This window comes from Nothoprocta perdicaria, unplaced genomic scaffold (genome assembly GCF_003342845.1).
Source record: "Nothoprocta perdicaria isolate Ctin4 unplaced genomic scaffold, notPer1 scaffold_223, whole genome shotgun sequence".
Classification (NCBI taxonomy): domain Eukaryota; kingdom Metazoa; phylum Chordata; class Aves; order Tinamiformes; family Tinamidae; genus Nothoprocta; species Nothoprocta perdicaria.
Genome location: NW_020455431.1, coordinates 356,512 through 379,465, shown reverse-complemented (window position 1 = coordinate 379,465; position 22,954 = coordinate 356,512). Strand labels below are relative to the sequence as shown.

General features: G+C 39.3%; 1 protein-coding gene across 1 annotated transcript in view; it reads left to right on the top strand.

Moving 5' to 3' along the window:
- Positions 1 to 368: 368 nt before the first annotated feature.
- Positions 369 to 22,954, top strand: part of JAG2 (jagged 2) — a 62,763-nt gene continuing 40,177 nt past the window's right edge. Inside the window, exons 1-2 of the mRNA XM_026039230.1 lie at positions 369 to 392; positions 22,629 to 22,683. Coding sequence (XP_025895015.1) covers positions 369 to 392; positions 22,629 to 22,683 — 79 coding nt within the window. The remainder of the gene's footprint in view (positions 393 to 22,628; positions 22,684 to 22,954) is intronic.

The following is a 22,954-nucleotide window of genomic DNA, read 5'->3' as shown; positions in this document are numbered from 1 at the left end:
TCCCTGCTCGGCGGGCCCCGGCGGAGCGGCCGCACCTGCGTGCGGCTGGGAGAGCCCCTTGGAGGCTCCATGTCCCCCGGAGGCGCGCGCGGGAGGAGGGCAGGGAGAAAGTGTCCCAAGCGCTGCCCTGATCCTGGCGGAAACCTGATCCCGGGCTGTGCACGGGGCGGGGGGAGAGGGAGCGCGGCCGGCGCTGCTGGGCTCTACACGCGGGATCCTCCTGCTGCTCCCTCCGTTCCCAGCACATCTCGGGGTCCCAGCATCCCTGTGCGCTGAGCAGACACCCCAAGGGGTGCAGGCAAGGTTCCCTAAGCCTTTCCCGGAGGGCAGCGGTTCCCTGGGGTGCCCACGGAGGCCCGGCACGGCCCATGTTCGTGCCCCGGTGCGGGCAGGTAGGAGCCTGCAGGCGCCGGAGCAGCTGCTGCTTCCCAGGGCCCTTCCAGGGGCCGCGGGCTGGAAGGCGGCAAGTCGGGAGGCGCCGAGGAATGAGGATGGTGCAATGCCCTGGCCGGGGAGGGAGCCGCCACCGGGGCTGGCGCCGGGCCTGCGAGGAGCAGGCGGCGGCCTCTCCATACAGAGCTCGGGGATCGCKCTTGTGCCGAAAACCGCCGCTGGGCATGGCTAGGGAAGGGAATTTTTCCGCTTGTGTTTCATGCTGGAAGGAAACCTTTCTCCTAAAGCAAACTTCCTGCGCTGCCCGAGCCTCTGCATCCTCAGGCTCGCGCGCTTCGTGTTCAGAGCTGACCTGTGATTTGAAGGCAGTTGTTTTAGTGTTGGGTGGCTAATAAACTTGTACAAAAGAGAAATGTCTCCTTACTGCCAAGCTGGGGCATATTTCACTGCCTTTGTTTGTCCTGTGGCCTGTTGAACTTGCAAAGGTTCCTGTTAACAGGTATAGTCAATACTGTAAAAACATGGTATTTAGAGCTCAGCTCTTAAGTTAAAAGATCAAAGGGAAAATTACGGTTCTTTTTCCCSTTTGTTGACCGTGTAATACAGGCTCGGTGAAATCATAAACTTCCCTTTTTAAGCTCGAGATTTCAGTAACATTAGCATCTCAAACTTTATACCTTATCTGCATGAGGAAGCGGAGGTAACTTAAATCACACTTTTACTTTGCCAGTTTCTAGTGGTGTTACTTGAGACAAGAGGCAGGTTTGATAATCYGTACAATGCAGGTCCCTAAGCCCAGCTGCCTTTAGTTTTCTCTGTTGCAATAAGCACATTCCTACCTTGCAGCTGCCCTTGTTTTATGCTCATTAAGTGCTAAGAAAGGCCCGTTTGACCTACCTTTTGCACGTAGATTACCACAGGGTCTCTAGCACTGTGGCTGCTGCTGTTCCTTGTATCATTGCCTCCCCCCTGTCTTTTAAAGGATAATTGAAGTCTTTGGTGTCTTTTCACGTTTTCTTTTAAATTTCTTTTGGCAGCTGTTGCAAGCAAGCTGTAATTTGTTTAAGCAGCACAACTGCAGTTTAGTGGGTGGCTGCTGGATTTTTTTTTTCTTTTTTGGAAGGTTTACTGAATGGTTATCCCTGCCCACCCTTTTTTCTAAAAATAAAGTGTAGTGCAGTTGTACTGTGATTTTTAAAAGCAGTCTGTGTATTGCAGTCTACAGATGAACTTACGGAAAGAAGTCCCTCTTGCGTGTTGTAGCTTCATCTTGATCTATGGATGCTCCATCTATTTSATGGGGAAGCCATAATCAATGCCACAGCTGCTTAGAAGACATAAACTCTTCAAGTAGAAACTTARCTATGTTAAATTGGCATTACAGTTTCCCTGTGGATTATGGTTGTGTCAGGTTTCAACTTCTTGAGGCAATTTTAGCTATTTTCCAGTAGATCCCTCTACCCAGATWTATAAGCAAGAAGCAGCAGATACAGACTTTTCATAGGGCTTTCTTACTTATTTTTTTCCCTATGGAAGAATAGTGAGATTAACATTACTTACTGAATTTGCTAGGAGAGGCAAAACTAGATTCAGAAAATGTGTTCTTTACTCACGAAAAAAAAAAATTCTTTGAAGTTGACAGTGAGCAAAGAACTGCAATAATTTTAGGTATAAATTTCTCCATACTAAAACCCCCACCTTAATAAAAGCCCTTGTTGGCATAGATGGACTTCTTCCTGAACCTTACCTGAACGTTGACTCTTTCACTTAAGGAGACTAACCTACTGTAATGCATTAACTGCTTAAGATCTTTTTTTATGTTCCTTAGTTAATGCAGTATCCTAAGCTAACAATAGCTGTATTGCAAGCACTRCTTCAAAAGGTGTTTATTTACCTTACTTTTTTAATAATGCTTTAAAACATTTACTAAAAGCACAACAAGTTTTGTACTTGTTGTCTTTTTAATTATGTAATACATAGACTAAAAAGAAGACAAGTATCTGTTCTGTAAAGCTGTAGTACCTGACTTCAGTGACTTAYGCAGTTCAATCTGGAATGTCAGTTATATAGTTTATATTCCTGTTCTTTTTAATTATTTTTTAATATCATTAGTCTGATCTCCCAGTTTGCAAGAGGAGTTTGGGGGTATTGCCAAAAAGTTCTTAAAATTGCTACCCGGGGATACATCAGCCCCTGAAATCTGGCAGTGGGAGAAGCTGAGGAACAGCTCAAACAACACAGCTGTCCTTCACCCATCTCCATCAGGTTTTTCCTTTGCCTGCTGCCATAGAAATGGCAAAGCCCAGCACCAGCCTGAGAGGCTGCTAACAAACAAATTTTGCAATTAAAGTTTGTGCAACTTGGAGATAAAGAAAGTAGAGAGAAGAATGCCAGTGTCATTGAAGGATGACTTATAATCGTTCATTCAACTGAGCTTTATAACCTTGAATATTTTCTCTAGCCCTAAGCTTCTTATGTGGATACTAAAGCTTCAAGTGGCTRCTCCTGACCAAGTTAGGAATACTTGGTATGGCAGCATTTATCAATAGCAATTAGGATATTAGGGATGGTGGGTTTTTTTAATTATTTGGAAGGTTGCTTCTGAAGACTGTTTTAAAGATGCATGCATTCTGCTGGATGTATTATGTGGAACCATTTTTCATACTACTTTGCAAGAAATGGAGTTATCGTGTGTATGCATGTGTGGGGTTTTTCTTTCTCTACACCCTGTTCTCCCCCTCAGGGAATTCACAGCTTTTCCTGTACCGTAAATATTAGTGTGGCATCCATTACTTCAGCTAATTAGTCATATAAAGGAATTGTTCTGACTAGTTGTGGATGTTGAAATCACGTACTCCAGTAGGGGTGATTGTTTCAACTGTCTCCCATTTGTTTTTGAGACTCCAGTGTGACGGGCAGTGGGCAGTGTGTTAGTACAACATGCGCTGAGCTCTGCAGGTGAAATTGGGGGAGCACTGGGTTTTGGAGATAAGCAGGTGAATTCAGTGATTTCACTTCTTTGCTGCTGATCTGGTGCTTGCATAGGATCTTGTGCTTAGGTAAGAGGAGGTACTAGGAGTGCAGGCAACCCTCACAGCTTGCAGCAGTAGCAGATCTCATCCCCACTAGCATGCACCTCRTTTATTGTTCTGAGATCTGATCTCAAGAGTTTTTTTCCCTTTTTGGAGCTGAGAGTATAGCATGTACATGAACTTCAGAAGTGCTGTTGACATTCAGGTAGTTAAATGTGTGAATGTATATGAATTTAATATCATATTTTGTTGTGTGTATTCACAATGCACAATCATATTTTATATCAATTTAAGATCATATTTTGTTGTGTGTATTTTGTTCATATGCCATCCATGTGTGGGTCTCATCCCATTGCCTAGAAATAGTTGATCTTGAAAGAAAATACAAACCAGAGTATGAACTGACCTGGCTACAGCAGTAAATGACTTCTTAGAAGCCAGTAGCCCTTCCCCTTGCCAAAGCAAGGCAGGAATATTTGACCCTTGTAGCTTTTACTAAGTGTGGTGTATTTTGTGATTCTTTTAAAAGAAAAAAAAAAAAAAGTTGCCCACTTGAGTATAATACTATGCATGTATCTTGGGTTTTTTTAACTGAAAGAGCTGTATGTGTTAACCAAAGCAGAGTTAGGCCCTGGAAGGCCTTTAGCACTGAAGTTTTTTATTTCAAATCCTCAATTTCTTTAGGGAGCGAGGCTGTTTGACTGTGAAAAATGTCATCTTCTATTTGGTTGGAAGGTCCACAGTTGATCTCCCCTAGTCTTGACACACACACCCAAAAGAAAAACTACTCTGTGATCAGAGTCTTGATGCTTTGTAATGAAAGCATCATGGATTAGATTCCTCCGCACAAGCTGATAGAGTAAATATGCCATCTGTCACTGTGAATGATGACCCATCGTGACTGTTAAACTAGGCAAGTTAGACCACATAGCCCTCAAAGCAGTACTTGTCCACAGCTGTATCTAATAAATGTTGTGTATAGCCTTCTTTTYTAAAAGATTAGAATTAAACAAATGAAACATCTTTTAAGTGATAAACAGTGAGCTTTACCTCTGACTCATGCTTTGCTCCACTGAAACTCCCTTTAAGAGTACATGCAAACRCATGATCCAAAAACAAGACCTGAAGGCAGGGAATAAGAAGCGAGACGGTCTCATGCCAGAATGTAAAATCCATCTGGTATACTGAGGTGTGATTTTTAAGTGCATTATAACCCCTCTTTAGAAAGTGAAGTCCGTGTGGAAAAATAATAGAGCTGATAACCACATATTGATGAACTGTGTAAGTGTTTAATGTCTAGTTTGACAGCAGGCGAACACTTTTCCCAAAGGGAAGTCTATGTTGCTAGTGCAAAGCTTCTTTTTTAGTGCTTAACTCCCCCCCGTGCTGATCTTGCTTCTTGCCAGATTGGTTTGTCAGAAGTTAGAAGAAGGACGGACGTGGTAACTGTCACAGCAAATTGCTTCTTATTTTAACAAAACACCTGCAGTGATCCTGCAATAAAGCTTTCCATTTCCATTATGCTTCAGGGCCTGTGGATCAGAAAACAATGGCTCTTTACTCAGTTTTGGAGGAGCAGCTCAGCGAATCCTATGGTTTTACCTTTTTATACTGTATTTGCCTTCAAACTCATTTCATGATTAAAAATGGATGTTTGATGTTGAGGGAATGTTATATAAACACAATTCCCTTCAATTTCAGGTTACACAGATGCAAAGAGTAGCTCGTGGGTTTTGTTTTGCCCCTTTCCTTAGGCAAAGATAACCAGGTGAAGCTTTAGGGCCTGACTTCAGCAATGCTGSACAGTGACAACCCTGGTTGAATTCAATAGCAGCTGCAGGTGTCACCTCTAAAAAGAATCAAGACCTTAATGGTGATCACTTCAGAATCACTCTTTGAAAAAGGGGTTTATTATTGGCATACTGTGTGTGCCAACAACTATTTACAGCTTGCCCGGAATAGAAAGCCTAAAGACTTAAGTTTCATGTAACTGCATAAAAAAAGTCTTCTAATTTTAAGCAGAAATATTCTTTGTACTCTTAATATTCTATGCATCGATGTCATTGAATCTGGAACTTCTTATGTCTTTTTGAAATAAATATGCTTCAGGGGACAATATTCTGCTAACTGTTTAAGCTTTTATACCTTGAAACTCAATGGGGTTTTTGAATGTCATATATATCTATATATAATAAGATAATAAAGAACCCCTCTATTTTTACTTGAAAGCTTTCTTAAATAAACTTGTGTGTTTTTATTAGAAATACTGAGGCTGAACTGAAGCCTGGAGATGAATATCCCTCCTTTATTCCAGGCAGGTTCTCAGTGAATTGCTATATTCTTTTATACATTACAATTTTACAATTGTAATTTACATTTTTTACATTACAATTAGGCAATAAATCTTTAATTGAAAATAGATCAGATATTAAAATAGTCAGGCTTACCTTTATATTAAAGGCTGTGGGCTAGAGAAGAGAGTGAAGTAGAAACAGGGCAAGTTCCTATGTACTGTGGTACCATGGAAGCTCTGTAGCACTCTTAGAGTTGTTTGAAAACATTTCAAATAATGCTTTTTTCTGAAGAGTAACTTGCTAATAGAAGATCTCATCTAGGCACAAGTGACTTCAATCTCAGTCAGATTTATCTTTAGCTAGYTTGGACTAAAACCTTAACTGGTTATATCTGTATCAGGCTTGGGATAGTTGGTCCAGTTTGAGACGTGTTCCTATTGTATTGTAGACTTTGAGAGATCCTCTGAAGATTAAGGATGAGAAAACTAAAATGAAATGTATCTCATTGAGATATTGAAGAATATGATGCTACAAAAGCTGTCCTCTGGGTTTCATACCACTGCTTGTATTCCTTGTGGTAGTCCATCTCATGCTGAGTTGGTGTTAGAATTCACCCCTGTCTGTGGGGTTTTGAGTGGGTTTGGGCTCTGAAATGCATGTTAGCAACATACTTSAGAAACTGCTGCATTCCTATGTTCCTGAAGCAACCTTGATCACATCATATACCCAGCCATGTGCAGCAGCTCTAGATTACTGTGTGCTCAAAAGCTTCCCTCCCTTCTTTTCTGAAAACAAAGCCAATGTTTTGTGTCAACTCCGTGTGGGTCATGTTTGCATTGCTTGCTTTAGTTCAGTGCTCCTCAGTTGAGGAGACTGAAAAGGGAGGGTCACTTTCCAGCTAGGGCATTATTTTACTTTCCTTTGGTCTGCTCTGCTTGTGACTGCTAATAATTCCCTGATGGAGAAGAATGGTGGTTGAGAGGTAAAGCAACTTGAGGGATATATGGCCATTGCTTCAGGCTCCTCTGTGCTCAGCCAAATACTTGGCCAGAAGATGATTGCTATTGTTTCTTGGCAGTAATCCTACCTTCCTCTTCCTCTTCTGATATGCCTTTGTCGGGCCTCTTGCCAGAAAGTGCTCTGGCTCCTAGTTAGTGGGTATCTAAATTTGGTTGATCGTTGGCCAGCAGTGACCAGTGACGGTGCCGTCTGCCATATCGAGTTGGTGGCTTCTGAAGTGCACGTTTGGCTTTCATGCTGGGGCTGTCACGTCATGCGAGTGGAGACTGGCATGTAATGTGAGCCCCGTTGCCCCAGCCCCCCAGRCTGGGGATGAAGCGGTGTGGGTGACAGGGACCAGCTGTGGTCTGGCTTGTGCCGTCTTCCACCCGTGGTGGCTCCAGGCTGCGTGATGACTGTCCTGTAGCCCTGTGCCAGGACGCGACTGTCCCTGCTTTAATCACCAGAGTTCACTTACCCTATGAGGAAAAATGCTGTATATAAAACTTGGTTCTCAACCGCTCTCAAGCAGAGACTGTTGTGTATCTATTGATGTTACGAACAGCAAGGAGGCCAGACCAGAGCTAAAAAGTTGTTTCCTTTTTAATTACCCTTTTTTCCCCACATTTTTTTTATTTCCATGTGGTAGTTTTGCTCATAAAGTCCTTCAGCAATAGAAGTCAACTGTCATCAACATTACTAGATGCATGTCAGCATCTTCCAAGACTTAAAGCCCATCTAGCAAGGTGAGATAAACACTTGCTGTTTATGTGAAATGTATTTACTGTTACTTTTAGTATGGAGCCATCACATTGGTGATTTTTAGAAGCTGGGCTGTAGCTTTTGATCATTTAGTCATCTTGATCCTGAGCTCAGCTCTTTTGCATTATCTTTCGTTTTTTTTTCCTTTGTGCAGAAGGGAGGAAAATAGTGTATTTTTTTGTCATTGTTTCAGACCCTGACTAAACAAAGTTTAAAAAACATATTTTTTTCATGAAGATCTTTTCTGATAGCTAAGCGTTAGGAGGAACTTTAAGCAGAAACACAGTAAGCGTGGATTTTATCTGTGCTTAAAATTGCTGGTTGCTCTGTAATAGTAGTTAGAATGCTGTATTAAATGGAAGGGGCATGGCGTTTCAAGGCTAAATGACAATCTTAGTCTTAGTTGATTAGAGCTTGCAGAGGTTGCTAAGAAACAGCCTAATAGTCCTTGAGTAACCAATTATATGCCCCTTGGACAGATGCACAGGTGCTCATTCTCTGAAGTTCTTTTTTTTTTCTTTTAAATCTGAGATAAGACTGCCGCATTAGTACATAAACTGCAATCTGTTTACATYCTGCTGCAAGCTTGAAAGTCCTGATTATATATATCTTGTTCCCAGCAGGATGCGTTCTGGTGTATTTTGTTCAGTGTRTTACCATTTGATTAATAATATGCTTATTTTTTTCTTGCAATGTGTCTCTTCCCTTCRGATAGTCTGCCAGTGCTTTAGTTTCTCCCTAGCTTTCTAGGACTCTGGACATGCCTATTGAAACAACTTTAAATATCTAACATTTGGCTTGGATAAATTTTACATTTCCATATTTTCACGTAATAGGCAATATTAGTTATGCAATTGGTAGAAAAAGCCATTTTCTGGTAGAACTAGCTTTCCTTTCTCCTTCTARAACAAATCTCTAGAGTCAAACTGTAGTGAAGCATCATATGAGCTGTTGTCTAAAATGTCAAATGGTATTTTCTCACTCTTTCCTCAATAAACCTGTATGATTTTGTTTAAGGTAGAAGTTTCCACTTTGTAATATTATAAACAGAGTCATCTTTTTTCTTAAMAGTAGGGAAGAGGTTCAGGATTCCAGCTGGAGAACTTAATATCTAGTAAGGGAGCTTCAAACTCTGAGATTCTACTGAATTGCATTAAGCAACAAGTTCAGAAATACAAAAAAGAGCTCAGTGATTGATCCAATCTAATAAAGATGGAATATAATTTTGGCAAGACATGCAGTTCTGGGCTCTGTGTGCTAGTCTTCCTGTTGGTTGATGAAAATTTTAGTACTCTGTCTGCTAACCTTTGCTGCTTAATAGACTTTGGTGATTGTTCCTTCAGCTTGCACAATGTGCAGAAAGGTTTATTGCAGTGCTTGATAGCCCTATCTGAATTTATAATAGCATGTTTTTTTCATATCAAGGCAAGGTTTTTTTAAACTGTAAGTGGCTGTATGTAATCAGTGAAGTCTAGAAGTCAGACAATGTTTACTTTAGCTGTTAAGGGCAAGTATATAGCTGCCTGCYGGCCCTTGATGTTTGTTTTCTAACATCTCCTAATGATAGCACTTTTTTTTTCTGGTGCAATTGTTGTTTAAACCACTGTTTATATTTAGGCCCAAAGTGTGGTAATGTTGTATATGGTTGCTAGAGGACTTTGTAGAACTGGATGTTGTTTCCCTGGTTCATCTACACAGTCCAGTACTTTCTCCATCTTAAAAGATGGGGAAAGGAAGGAGATARAGAAACTAAAATATTTTGGACTTGTGTGCACATTTAATACATGAGTTGTCAAATACTTTGTGCTCCTGTAGTGCCTTTTGATGTTTGCCATTAACCTTTGATAGCTTCAAGGTTATGTGCRTTGTCACTCTTAGGCGAAGTGTGTAGTCACTTCACCTTTTATCTTTTACTGTAAAAAATGTCATTGGTGGCAGTTCTCAAGGGACTCACTTCCAGCATTCAGACCTCTTTTTTTTTGTATCGGAGCATAGTTGTSATAGGGCTTTGGAGAACAAACTCTTACAGATCAACTCATCTGCCCTAGGGTTTCGCATCTGGATCACAGCAAACACTGGATAAATAAAATCAGTTTTATCTGACAGTAAGAAAAGCAGAAAGATCTAACTTCTGCCAGCTTGCTACTAGTGATAACTTGTTTGTCCCTAAGCTCTTAGGTTGAATCATCAAAAGATTTGGTAGTCTGCGCTTCAGCTTTCAGAGGAGCCTGGAGAAGATTGGACAGCTGAAGAGTCAGTGACAACTTAAACAGTAACAATCAAAAAAAATGCATCCTGTCCAGCAATATTGGCACACTTGAAAAGTAACTAAGGTCAACATTGACCTGAATTGGATGATTTGCTGTGCTAATCTATTGCTCCTGTAAATTAACAGTTTCACATGAATGGGGTGGGATGGTGATGGAAAGTAGAGAAGCATTCGATTCACTTGCTTAAAATAAACTTGCAGCACAAGTGTCCGACTTCCATAGTTTCTTCAAGGTATGCTTTGCTATGCTTATTGGAAAGTTTTTCTTCCAAAGTCATGTCAATTCTAGTTTTGTGTTATTCTAAGACAAAAAAAAAAAGCTGTACCAACCCTCCTCCATCTTACTTTGATAGATAGGATTTGATATCAAGTTCGTTTATAGATGCTGCCTCCCTTATTACAGTAAGACTGTTCATGCTGGTTTCCCTCTATTTAGGTAGGTATCTTGACCAGCATACTTCCTATATTGTAATACGCTCTATTGGAGCATAAATTTTATCGCTAATAAAATACAACACAATGCTGGGTGCAAAAAAAAGAAAGTGACAAAAACCTACTGTAGTCACGGAGTTCTGTTGAGTTCTGGAATATGAACCCAGCATTTGTTTCAACTACATGTTTGCAAACTTTGTTAAATGTGTGTTAAGATGCAAGAGTTTTGTTTTGGAAAGCAGTAGGTGGGAAGGGTGTGTGTTTGTGTGGGGAAGGGCTGGTTCTGTACTTTATTTCAAGTTCCTTGTGTTTCTGCTGGTTTTTTCCACCTCAACTTATTTAAGTGAGTTTATGGAGAAGAGTGAGGGGTGGATATAGCTCTGATTTTTCTGTGACCTGCTTCATATCGCTGAGGAGCTTGCGAGGGAAAGTGGGCAGCTATCTCTAGCTTAAGTAAGGGCTTTTTTTAAATGCCGGCCTCTGGAGAGGTCAAACCTGAGCTGTTCAATTTGGGGTTTAAATGAAGGACAGCATATGTCCCTCTTTCTGTTTTCATGATATCTTTATTGCTAACGGTAAGAAAGTTCACATCTATTTATTGGTCGCATATGCAGGTTCTAGGCTTGAATTGACCCGTGTGTCTTCTGCAGCTCAAGGAACCAAGGCCTTAGCTTGAATTGATGATGTGGGTGTTCCCTGCCACCCCTTTAGATTGCAGTCCTGCCAACAACTGGTATTATTTAAAAGGGTTCAGATTAAAATACTGCTCTTCATTCCTTCATATATAGAACTTGAGGGCATACCTATTTTTTCTATATTTGCATGCCTTCTTAGTATGCATATTTCCAATACAAAAGAGAGTGCATGCAGGTGTTCTTTGTTTAGAACAATAATTAAAGTGTGTTATTACATGGTTACTTTAATTCCCTCTTGACTTCAAGTTGAAATTATAATGATGCATGGTTTAAAGTGCCCAGAGGACACTAATATCCATGCCACATGGAGCTTAGACGGGAGGGGAGGAACAGTATTAATTACTAGTTCATCTTTGAATTCTAAATATTAGCATAAAACAAGCCTTGCACTAACCATTAATGGGCCTTCGTGATTGTTTCGTGCACTTCAAAGGAGATAATCTAGCTGCATTTTCATTAATGCAACAAGAAAGAGTACATATAATGGGCTTAATTTATCTTGGACTTCTTCCAGAACTTTAGGAAAGGAGTAGGACTTGGATACTTGGTTAATATCAAATTTGTCTGAAACAATTCGAGGCTGGTAGCAAGGCTGAAAGCTTCAGCTTAAATCTAATAAAATGATGTTAACGTGGTATCCAGTCATCTGCAATGTACTGGGTTTGGACATGCCTTTTCCTAAAAGGCTTTTCTTCTTGCTTTAATTTCATCAGTGTCTCAATCTGTTTTTTCTTGGTATTGAATTAGTTCTTGGAAGCTCTCAGTGCTCGTTCCAGCTGTGATGGAGAAGCCTATATCTTAATAACTGTGAAGTCATGAAATGACAGTGATGTGACAGCCAGGCAAAATGTCTCTGTTGTAAGTTACTCCTGTGACTTTCCTTCTCACTAGTATTTTCTGAGAGCTTAGTGCTTCTCACTTGTCCTCTAAAGTAACCAGTTACTCAGAGCAACACCTGCCGTGCTTCCTACTCTTTCTTACTTTAATTTCTGATTTAATCTCAGTTAATTTCTAATCTCAATTTAAAATTGACACCCAGCACTCCACCTAATAAGATGAAAGGGTAAGGTATTAATAAAGGCATTGACATTTAAAAAAAAAAAAAACACATGGGATCAGCTTTTTTTCCTTTTTACTTCTCTGCCTGAACTGTTGCAAAAATGAAATCCAGAGGGTTTTACTACATCTTTTTAACTATGAGAATCAGGTGCAATGCAAATTGTACCCTTGTATGACTATTCTCAAATAAGGGATGAGGATGTCACCTTCTTCTGTATGACTATAGTACAGCATACCAAACTGTTATTTTGTTAACTTGCTGACTTTTCCTCCATTAGATTTCTTCTAATGTAGAGTAGGAAACTTACTGATTCTATTTTATATCCTATTTATCTTCCCAGAACACCTCATTGGAACCGATAAGTTAACACTCATACCAAGGAATATTAAAAGCTAATTGACTTTTAATTAGACTGCCTGATGGTCTGATGTAAATAACAAATAGTATTAGTTAAATTAACTAGTGCAGGGAAGCTGTGGCGGCAGTAAAGGTGGCCGATGTTTCATTTAAACACAAGATATCTATCAGTTGCATTAGCCCCTCTTTATTCTGTGCTCATCAGGTTCCTATCAGCTATTGAAACAAAGCCAGACAACAGCATGACGGCTTGCTAAGGCTCCATTTTGGGATGGATTTCACTTTGTGTGTTTATGGGCTTTGTTTATAAAAACAGGGCTCTTCCACAGCTGTTAAGTATGAACAGAGCATTGCAGTGCTCTGGCATCTGTGGAAGAGATGGTGGTTGAGGGAAGTTGTCTTCTACATGAGGCTGGTCTTCATGTCTAAAGCTTCTTGTGGCACGCTAGTCCTTTCTTCTTGATCTAGGTATCACCTTCAAGATGCAGGCAAAACCTCTCAAGTTCTTTCTGTTGCAGGTGGGAATTATGATTATGGTGGAGTAGCCTTTTTCTTCTGTGCAGGAAAAGATGCTACTACTGTACTGTTCAATAATACTGACTTTCTAGAAGATTTTCTTTCATGCCTTGTTTGCAGAAGGAGAAGATCTTCTGTAATGATGATCTGTTGGAAATGTCAGTAATTTCAGCTGGCTTGCTCTGAACACATTGTATACTTTTATGAACTTGCCATACTTAGTTGAGCAAAATGTATAGTCAGCGTAGAATCACTTTCTTAGTGGTTAACTGTCTAGAAATGGCACTAACCTTCATCTCTGCTCAGCAGAGGCCAGTAAGGATTTTTCTTCACTGCCCTGAGTTGAACAGCTGAAATCGGAAGATCAGTTAGCCAACTATTTCAGTTTCATTTCCATGCACATCTCAGTTCCGTCTTCCTTGTGACAAATACTGGTTTTCATTGTTAAAACAGTATTTTAATCACAGATGTGCAGAAAAAAATATTTTTCTGAGCAGCAAGATCTCCCAAGTAACAATAATGTATGTGTGTGACCTTTTCCTCATTGCAGTAAATTGTGTAGATCACAGAATCACAGAGTGGTTGAGGTTGGAAGGGACCTCTAGAGATCATCTAGTCCAACCCCCTGCTCCAGCAGGGACACCTAGAGCACAGGGGACAGGGTCGCATCCAGTGCTGTTGCATCTGTTGCATACGTGTTTTGGTGACTTTGTGGTTTTTTATTATTTCATGTGAGAGCTTAATATTTTTGAAGTGAATGCTCTTGCTTAGTTTTTGCTCTGTGATTTTTTTTTTCAGAGGTCACAGCTTTCAAAGAGGAATGTTATGGTAGAAGTTACAAATTAATTCAAAACTGCTTCTCCTGTTTTTCTCATGTTTTTTTCTCAATTATTTTTGGTTGTGATTTTTGCTTACAACAGGATAAATACTAATAGACAGGCTTTCAGAATTATGCATGTTTATATTCAGTAGTCTCATGCCAGGCATCCAAAAAAAAGTGAAGTACCTTAAGAGTACTGGTAGTGGTTAAAATCCAGAAGGAACAGGTATGAATGATGAAGGCAGGGTAAATCTAGGCTATTTTCAAAATGGGAACTTCCTGGTTTAGGTGTACCTGCTGTCTTTGAAGTATTTTTGCTAGTCTCCCCTTGAGCCCGTGAAGTTTCCTCAACTGTGTTGTGCTTGGCCTATGTAGCATCTTGTTCTGCTTCATATGAAGTGATATCTTGTTTGYCTTTTAAGCATTGGTTTCTATTAGTTTAATTTGACATGTAGTTCTCCTACTGGAAAAATGGACAGTGTGCTACTAACCATCCCCTGGACTAGTTACGACTTTAGACCTGTGTCACATATTCTTGTTTTCTCTCTTCTGGCTTCAGAYAGAAAATTCTGACCTATTCTTTCATTCCTTAGAACAGAAAAGGTTCTTCATATATGTTCCTTCTTGTTACTCTTTTCTGTGTTTTTTTAAGACCTGTAATAYACCCGTTTTTTGAGGTGAGGGGGAACTGCACAGTGTTTTCCTGCACCTTGAGTTATAGAATCATCTAATGGCATAATATTGAATGTCTCTTGTTCTTTTAGCCTCCTCTTCTAGCCAAGGTGCAATTTCCTAATTGCTTCCTGAGTATTAAACATTTATGACTTGGATAAGAGTGGGAAGCAGATATCTTGCTATGGTGTGATCAATGAATTTGCGTTTTAACTTGTGAATAGAGCTCGTTAATCTGGGAACAAGGTGGCTTTGGTGGGTTGAGTGAACAGCTGTTTGTGAAATGGGCAAGTCAAGACATGTATGTATTGATAAGTGTCAAAGTTTGCTCAGAAGCAAGAACAAATCACAAGTGTGATTAATTTGGCGTTGTATAAGACTCCAGGGAAGTTTATGTTCAAGGCTGGAAGCTTGAAGGACAAGGTTCAAAATACTAATTTTRATGCATGGTTTAGAGTATGCATTTTTCTAAAGCTATTTGGGAAAGAAATGGTGAGGAGGCTAAGCTGTGTGATGGTCTGGTCTGAGAACTGTTTTTAAGGTTGCCCTGAAAGTGAGCCAGTAGAATGTCATCATAGTTAAACTGATAACTCATCTAATGTTATGATGTATGTTCTTAATGAGCATCATACTTGCTCAGCCAGTTAGCAAAATAAGATTTTCTTCCATGTCACTGTTGATGGATTAGTTGGGGTTTTACAGATACTTTTGTTGTGAATTGTGGTATACAGGAGGTACATCAAGATGTCATGGATGGAAGGTATTTGCCTTAATCTGTGGTAAAATTGAAATGCTTCAATTAAATAGATAAATGCGGTAACATGACAGCTTAGACCAGTATTAAGGTAAATATATTCCCTCATTCCTTGCTGGAAAACGTTTGCAGAGACAAGTTACCACAGGGCCCATCATACCTGAGTAGCTCAGTATACACTGATGCATGGGTGTGGGTGTGTTTTCTTTTTTTATTTCTTCTTTTTTGGCACGCTTCTGTAAGCATAAGGAAAATTGATGCCATGGAAGCCAAAGCTGTCCCTATATGGATGTTCAAACGTAAGAGTCTGTGGATGATAGCGTGAACTTCAGTTTGAACTCCATCTCCACCAGTGTGGAGATGTGCATGTGGTGGAATCGGGGTGAAGGGGAATGGAATAGGGTGGGGATAAATGCCACRTGTAGGAAATAGCAGATAGCTATAAAAAGCAGAGGCAAGAATTGGTTCTGTTTGACAAGAGTAGCATTGTTGCTATGCCTGTAACATTGAAAGGCGCTGCTCTAAAGTAGGGACTGGCTCTTCTCAATCTTTAGAGTGCCTTGTGAGCTGAAGAGTAATAGATTTTTTTTCTTCAGATAAGACCTGTGCACATGTCTCTTGCTGTTTTTTTCTGAACAGGGAGTTTAGTGGCTATCTTCTGGAACTGTAAAAACTGCACGCAATGTAAAATACTTTTGCTGTAAGCAATGTAAAAACTGCATGCTTTCTATTTGCTAGAGAAGGATGCTCCTCTGTCTGCAGCAGCCTTTGTGCAAATGATGCTCTTACCATGGCCAGTACTGTGGTATTATCAAAAAATACTGTAGCCTTTAACCTGGTGGCAGATAAGTCTTAATTAGCTGAGATGTGCTTTGAGTTTGTATCTAGGGTACTAAGCTACCAGAAGCATGTGGATTTTTTTTTTCGTTTCTGATAATTTATCTTGTGTAGATTCATTTACAGAGAACTTTATATATACATATAGGTAAATATATATAAATTCCAGATCTTATATATATATATACACACACATATAGACATTCCAGACCATATATTTGATCTGGAATTGACTACATTAAAGTTATCCTCCTGGAAACTATAGATGTGGCACTTTGGCCTCTTGTGAACTAGCTGAAAATGGATCACTTTTCTAGAGGCCATAGGTGAAGCTAATATGTGACCTCAGGTGCTTGTAGAACGCTGAAGCTAAAATGTTTGCTGCCCGTGATGATGCAAGACCACATTCTAGAGAGATTCCTGCTGCTTTCTGCTTCCATCATCTCCAGCAAAATCAGAGAAGACCATCCTCCTGATATTTCTTCTGGTAATAGGCCATGGTTAAATAAATTAGTTTTGAGAAAAGTATGCTATGCTTCTCTTTCACCAAGCCATGGGCACTGCCAAATAGCCACATTACCCTTACGAGTTCCTCCTTGAAATCATTTCATCTTTGACATGAGTGCAGCTYGCAGTCTGTTTGCTGAGTAGAAGAATCCTACCACTTATTACCCTTAGGAGGGTATTTTATTTTTGTAACCTAATGTGAATGTCTACCTAGATGCTAAATTTCATGTGTTAACTCCAAGACTCTAACTCATGTTGGCCTGTTCCATTAAATTGTTCCTTTAGTCCACTGAAATGAATCTTAAAATCCAGGTATATTGTTTGTCACCGCCCTCCCCTGCCCTCATCCCTCTGGTCTTGACTTTGCTTGCTTAGTGTTGGGAAAGAGTGAAATGAGGTGTTGGAGCTCCCGTAGGCAAAGATGTCAGATTGGTTATTTGCCATGGCAAAAAATACCTTCCTTTCTTCCTTTCTTCCTCTGTCCATCCCTGCCAAAGGTATTGGAGATTTCCTAAAGACTGCCAGCTGGGATAGTCCATGAAGTGTTCTCCTCAAATAACAGCAGAGTTCCAGGTTTTGTGACTATCACCCTGCTTATGTGACTTGGCCAAGAGCAGTGTAACTACAGTAATTGCTCTCACTTACAAGACTTAAACTTGCTCAACTGCTTCTGCTATCAGCTACTGATGTTTGAAGTACTTCAGCTTGGCCCTCCATAACACACTTAGCAAAATAGACTGTTTGGCTCTGGGAAGGCTTTTGTTTAGGACTCATCATGCTAATGGTACTTCTGAAATGAAAAGTGGAGGTTTGGAGGGTGGGTGCTCTTGCAGCTTTGTGTGTTGGAATGGCATTTGTCTTGAGCAGACCAGTTCTTGCCTGCAAGTGTGGCTGAAACTTCAAGGATGTTTCAAAAGCCACCCCTCCTCCCCGCTGCCCCACACCTGAGAAACAAGGTTTTGTATGAGCGAAGAACTTYGTTTTAGAGAAAGTTTCTGCTGTGTCTTTGCTTGCTTCTCAAAGATCARCTTGCAGCCTTGATCCATCTATTGACTCTTAAACTTGGATCTTTTCAGAATCTTTACTTTTTCCTTATTCCATTTGCARTTTTGCTGGTTCATAATGAAGATATCAGAGTTGTCATAGTTTGAGAACTGGGGAAGGAAGCTGCTTTTAAGTTAGCTTTCTATGTGGTAAGCAGGCTATATAGGAATAAAACGAAACCTAGAGCTCTATTTCCCCCCTTTACCCAGGAAGTTCTTAGAAACAAATGCAATTTAGAAATTGGCCATGTCGGTCAAGACGTAAGGGATTTGATGTCCAAGAAACATTGGTGATGGCATAATACTAGCCTGCTAWATTTTCTATACCTCTGGAGTATACCGATGTATTATTTCACCTCTTTCACGCTTAGAATGTTCAAATACTGATGTTGCTTATCCTTAATTGAGCTTTGAAAGGAAATGGTCCTTACTGGCAATAAGACAATGTGTTTACTGAACACTGGTGTGACCATGTCGTAGTTTATGGAACAGGAAGGTGATGTGGGTTTGGATTTCTTTAGGAGCTACACTTTTGCATCTGTTAGAACAGAAGTATTTTAATATGAGATAGCCTTTTATGGAAAGTGGTTCAGAAAATGAGATGTCAAATGTTGCTTTCAGCTCAGCCTTAACATTTTGGATTTTTAAATTTAGCTGGAGGATATAGATTCTGTAACCAACTGAAAATGCAGTCAGTAAATTGATCATCCTTCTTGAGATGAAAAACTTGATATAGTGTGTGTGTGTATGTGTGTGTTAACTCTTTACAAAAACATTTTTTGAATGCAAATATAGTTTCTGAAGAAAAAAATACAGTGCCAAAGCAATATTAATGGGTCTCATTTTTACCTCTCCTCACTGGAGAGTAGTTCTTTGGGATTTTATGGGAGTGTTTTATTTAGTGTAAACAATGGAATAATTCTTTGAAGTTGCTTTTGTGAACACCTATCCCAAGAATCACACAACTGAAGCAGCAGAGCTTAAYAGGCTTAAATTGTGTCTTTCCAAACTGCTTAGTGTCTCTGTTGAGTTAACTCTGTGAAATGGTTCTTCAAGTACGTGTTCTTGTAGAAGTGTGCTGATGTTCTTTCAGATACCCAATTTAACATATGATAATTTTTGATTTGGTAAGTCTTGTCTTGAGTAATTCTGGATGAACCTAGACATTCAAGTCAATAGAAGCAAGTTATTTTCAGTGTAGTCTCCTCTGTGCCCTCTCTAAATTCACAGTCACTTCTAAAATATCTTCCAATGGCCAGTTTTGGTTGAAATTAACAGTAAATACTTCTCGGCAAAGAATTTGCTTTTAATGTATAAAAATTGTGTTGTCCTGATGTAAATGAAATGCTAGTCATGTTTCAGTCTTTAATATGAACTGTATGCAAGTTGGAAAAAAAAAAGCAGAGGTGGTGATTGTATATATTATATCGATAATACTTTTGCTCTTTATGTTGGAACACTTTAGTATCCTAATTAGAAAGACTGTTTTCATTATTTTGAGGGGCAGATTTATGCAGGAAACCAAACATTTGTGACTAGATTAATCGTGTTTGTGAAAATTTCCATTTTGAATGTCTCTTRAGCAAACCTATACATATAGTTTATATTCTCAAGAGCCCCATTTACCCTGTTGGATGGACATGAGTTCAAAGAATGTAACTCTAAACAGTGCTAGATTACTTCAAGTTTTGTAATTCTTTTTCTGGAAGTACCATTTAGAAAAGAAAGACACTGTCTACTATAAGCATCTTGTGCTTATGGTATGTCATTGCTTAAAGCAAAAGCACTCTGAAAAATTTATCCCTATTTTCTTTCTTTTTTTCCTTTTTTTCTTTTTTCCTTTTTTTCCTTTTTTCAGCCTATAGCTCTTTGCTTATCAGGCATTATGGTTACAGTATGGATCAGCATAYGGCTATTGAAATGTCCATTAACAAATGGTTTTGATAGTTGAGTCATATTACACAGATATTTAAAGTTTATAAATATATTCAGGCAGATACATTTTTCTATATTTTCGGCTCATTTTACTACTTTTGAATCATGTATTTCATTTTAAATAGATCTAATATGAAACTTATTACTTYGAGAAACAAGAGTTTTTGAACTGGAAGAAGGGATTCTCTTTAGACTAGCTGGTGATGCCAAAGAGAACAGAAGCTGGGTTGGTTGTTTTATTTGGTCCATCTTTTCTGCAGGTAGACTTTGAGCCTGGATGCATTAATGTGCTTATGTCCGTTCAGGRTCTCTAAGGGATCCCTTGTATGGCTCTTGGCAGAAAGCAGGAAGTCATGGGAGAGCTGTCCAACTGAAATTCCTTTTTCAGCTACACATAGTAAAACTGTGTTGATAGCTGAATGAACAACTTGGATAATATCACCAATATAAGTGAAATAAGAACCCTCCTAAAATATGACATTTCATGTGCATATGCAAGTAGCCTACATTTTAAGCCTGTTAGTCTGGAACTGGATATGGGGCAACTGAGAATATGAGCAAGTGAAATAACTCATTAGCCTTGTCTTTATCGTGTGTATTACGTGCTGTGTATAGGGAAGGGTAKCTAACCACAACCAGTGGAAAGCTAAAAGCAGATACTTGAACGGGCTTGCACAACCTGCGTCCTGTAGAGCCGTGTCCCTGCCTCGCCAGCCACCAGGAGGCAGCACGAGCTGTGCGGAATGTGGAGGTCAATTGTTTGACTGCATAATTTGCTGTATAGGCCAGAAATTCAGTTGTTCTCCACGCTGGAGGAAGAGTTGTGTGCCAGAAYTGTAGTTTCTGGTAATGTGGTATCAAGTTTCATACAACTTTGCTAGAGTATTTTATTTATCTCCAAAGAGTACACCAGGTGAGATGCTCAAATTTACCATTTGAGCTTTAGGATTCCTTATTTTTAATATTTTAAAATCAGTTGAATGCCTTTTATCTCCGCTCACGCCTTGAAGTGCATACATGCTGAAATACTGGTGTGTGGAGCTGCTCTTACTGTAAAAATTTCCTACCATTCTAGGCAAAGATACAAATCTACTCTTTCTAGCTGATGARAGAGAAGACTTGGTTAGACAACCAAATTATGTGGACATCTGGAAGCACTTGATCACTCTTGTACTTCACATAAAATGAGTGGATTACAGGAAACGTTCTGGCAGTGATGTTACAAGATAAAACACAAGGAGGTGAATTAGTAGAGTTTTGATCATGTAGCAGTTCAGAATTGTGCGTAGAATAGAATCTTTTATTTATCTGGGGGGCTAAATCAGCTTGGAATTGCCATAAAGCAACATAGGGGTAATACCATACAAATGTACTTTTCTGATACTCATCACTTTATTATTCAAGTAGCAGTTGAGAAGAGACACACTAGGTAGTGTTTTGAGAATACATTTGGATACTCTCCAGCTTTCCAAGATGTGCAGATCTGGGGGGAAGAGGAGAAACAATGTGAAGCCACTGAAATGCTCCTATACTATTTATTTAGACAAATGTGCAATGTGAATTGTTGACCTCAAAAACAGAGGACCTTATCTTCCAACTGATCTTTTCTTATGAGTTGGCCTTCTCCAAGGGTACTCCTGACTTAAGTGTGCCTCTGTCTGGTGTATCACTAGTGAGTCTTCTTTGCTGTCCCTTTAGCTTGAATGTGATGTGACTATTTACCTTTAAATTGCAATTCACTTTTCAATGGTGGGAAATAACCTTTCTTAGTATTAATGTCTTAAGCTGAAAGTATAAAAGAAASACATTTTTTCAGTCTTACAATTTAGATGCTAATGTAACTATGCAATAGAAAATTAAGTGCACAGTCGAGCACATTTCTGAATAGATTCTGGTGTTTTCCGATAGCAATGACCTCAGAAAAAGAACATTTCTGTTTGAGGTGCTGCTTTTTGTTTTCCATTTTGGTTGTTAAGTAGGGAGATTTTGGTGTTATGAACTTTCCTGTGGCTCGATGGTGTGTACAAAAATAGCTATCATACAACAGTACATCACTTGTCAYTAAAATAGTCCAAAAGGCTCTACCAAAATTAGCTGAGTTTGTACAGAATGCTGTTCCTAAGAGGATATTGTGCAGTTCTCCACTGACCTTCCCCAGGTCCCTGTGACTTGGTAGCTTGTGAGCCTGTGAATTCTGCACCCACTAARGCTTCATTCTGTGCTCTTTGAAGAGCTTCAGCTTTTAGTGTGGCTTGACTCAAAGCATTAGGATGTATATAGCAGGATTTTGGTACCGCAAAAACTCTTTTGCTTTTTATTTGTTATTGTTCTTCGTTTTAAATGTATGAGAATTTCACTTTTGAAAGTTGGAAAATGCTAAAGCTGAAGCACCTGACAGCTGTTYTCTTTGAGTTTAAAATAGCTAAACATCACATCTATGCATAAGATAACTATTTTCTGAAGATTCTTTCTGTTTGAATGTCAACATCCTTCCTACATGTCAAAAACAAACAAGTTGCCTGATGCAAAGTTTTTTTTTTTGTAGCCTGTACTGAAGTAAAGCCTTCATGTTTTCTCCAAATCATTTCAAAACCATCTGAAGTYGTGCTTTTCCTTTGCCTTCAAATAAAGGATGCAACCAAGCATCCATTCTTTTAAAGCCCTTTGTTTCTGTCTTGCCAAGAATGGATGTGAAAAAGTTATTTCTTCTTTCTCATCTGTGAGAAAACTCTAAACTGTTTCTAGACAGAAGAGGAAAGTTTTGTTGTTTACTAGAAATTCTTATAGCTAAACTGGTCTGTTGTGTAGACCTCCTGAAAGATGGGTGTATGGAGGTTTTTGTTTTTCTCCTTTGGTAGTTTAAAACTATTACTCTAGCTATTTCTCATAGCTTAGAACCTTTCACTTCAGAAATAATAGGAAAGGTTTAAATAGAAAGAACTTCTGTGGTTAAGCAAAGCTGAGCAATACATGTAGAAGAATAATAATAATAGTTCCACCTTTTCTGAGGGGACAGGGTGGAAAAAACATGCTTTTTTTTTCTTTTGCTGTTAGTTTGCTTGACCCCATAATTTTTAATGCTTTATACTTCATGCTTTTGAGAAGATGCCTTCAAGGGCTTTCACATGACAACAGAGCGCTGAAGCCTTAAACTCCTTTGAGTTCTCTTTCTTGTAGCAGCAATATCTGCTTGTCTCAAGTGTCTGTAACAGTAGATTTTTATTATTAATTGGTGTCTTGTTTCTTTTCAGAGATCGTTCACGTTAATAATAGAAGCATGGGACTGGGATAACGATACAAAAGCTGGTGAGTATTTTCGCAGAACTTGAGAAATGTGGAGTTTCTATGTTGGATGCACTCAGGTTAGGAAGAACAATGAGATCTGACTGAAATCAGACAACCCACCAAATGTGTGTGAATGCAAGAGTGCTAGCAAAATAAAAGCCACGTACAAACTCAAGCAGGGAGTATTGGATTAGGAAATATGGCAGAATATTATTGATGGGCAAGAGTGATTCAYGAATGAAGCATTTATTGTCTTCCAATAATAAGTATTAATCTTGAGCACTGTGCTTTT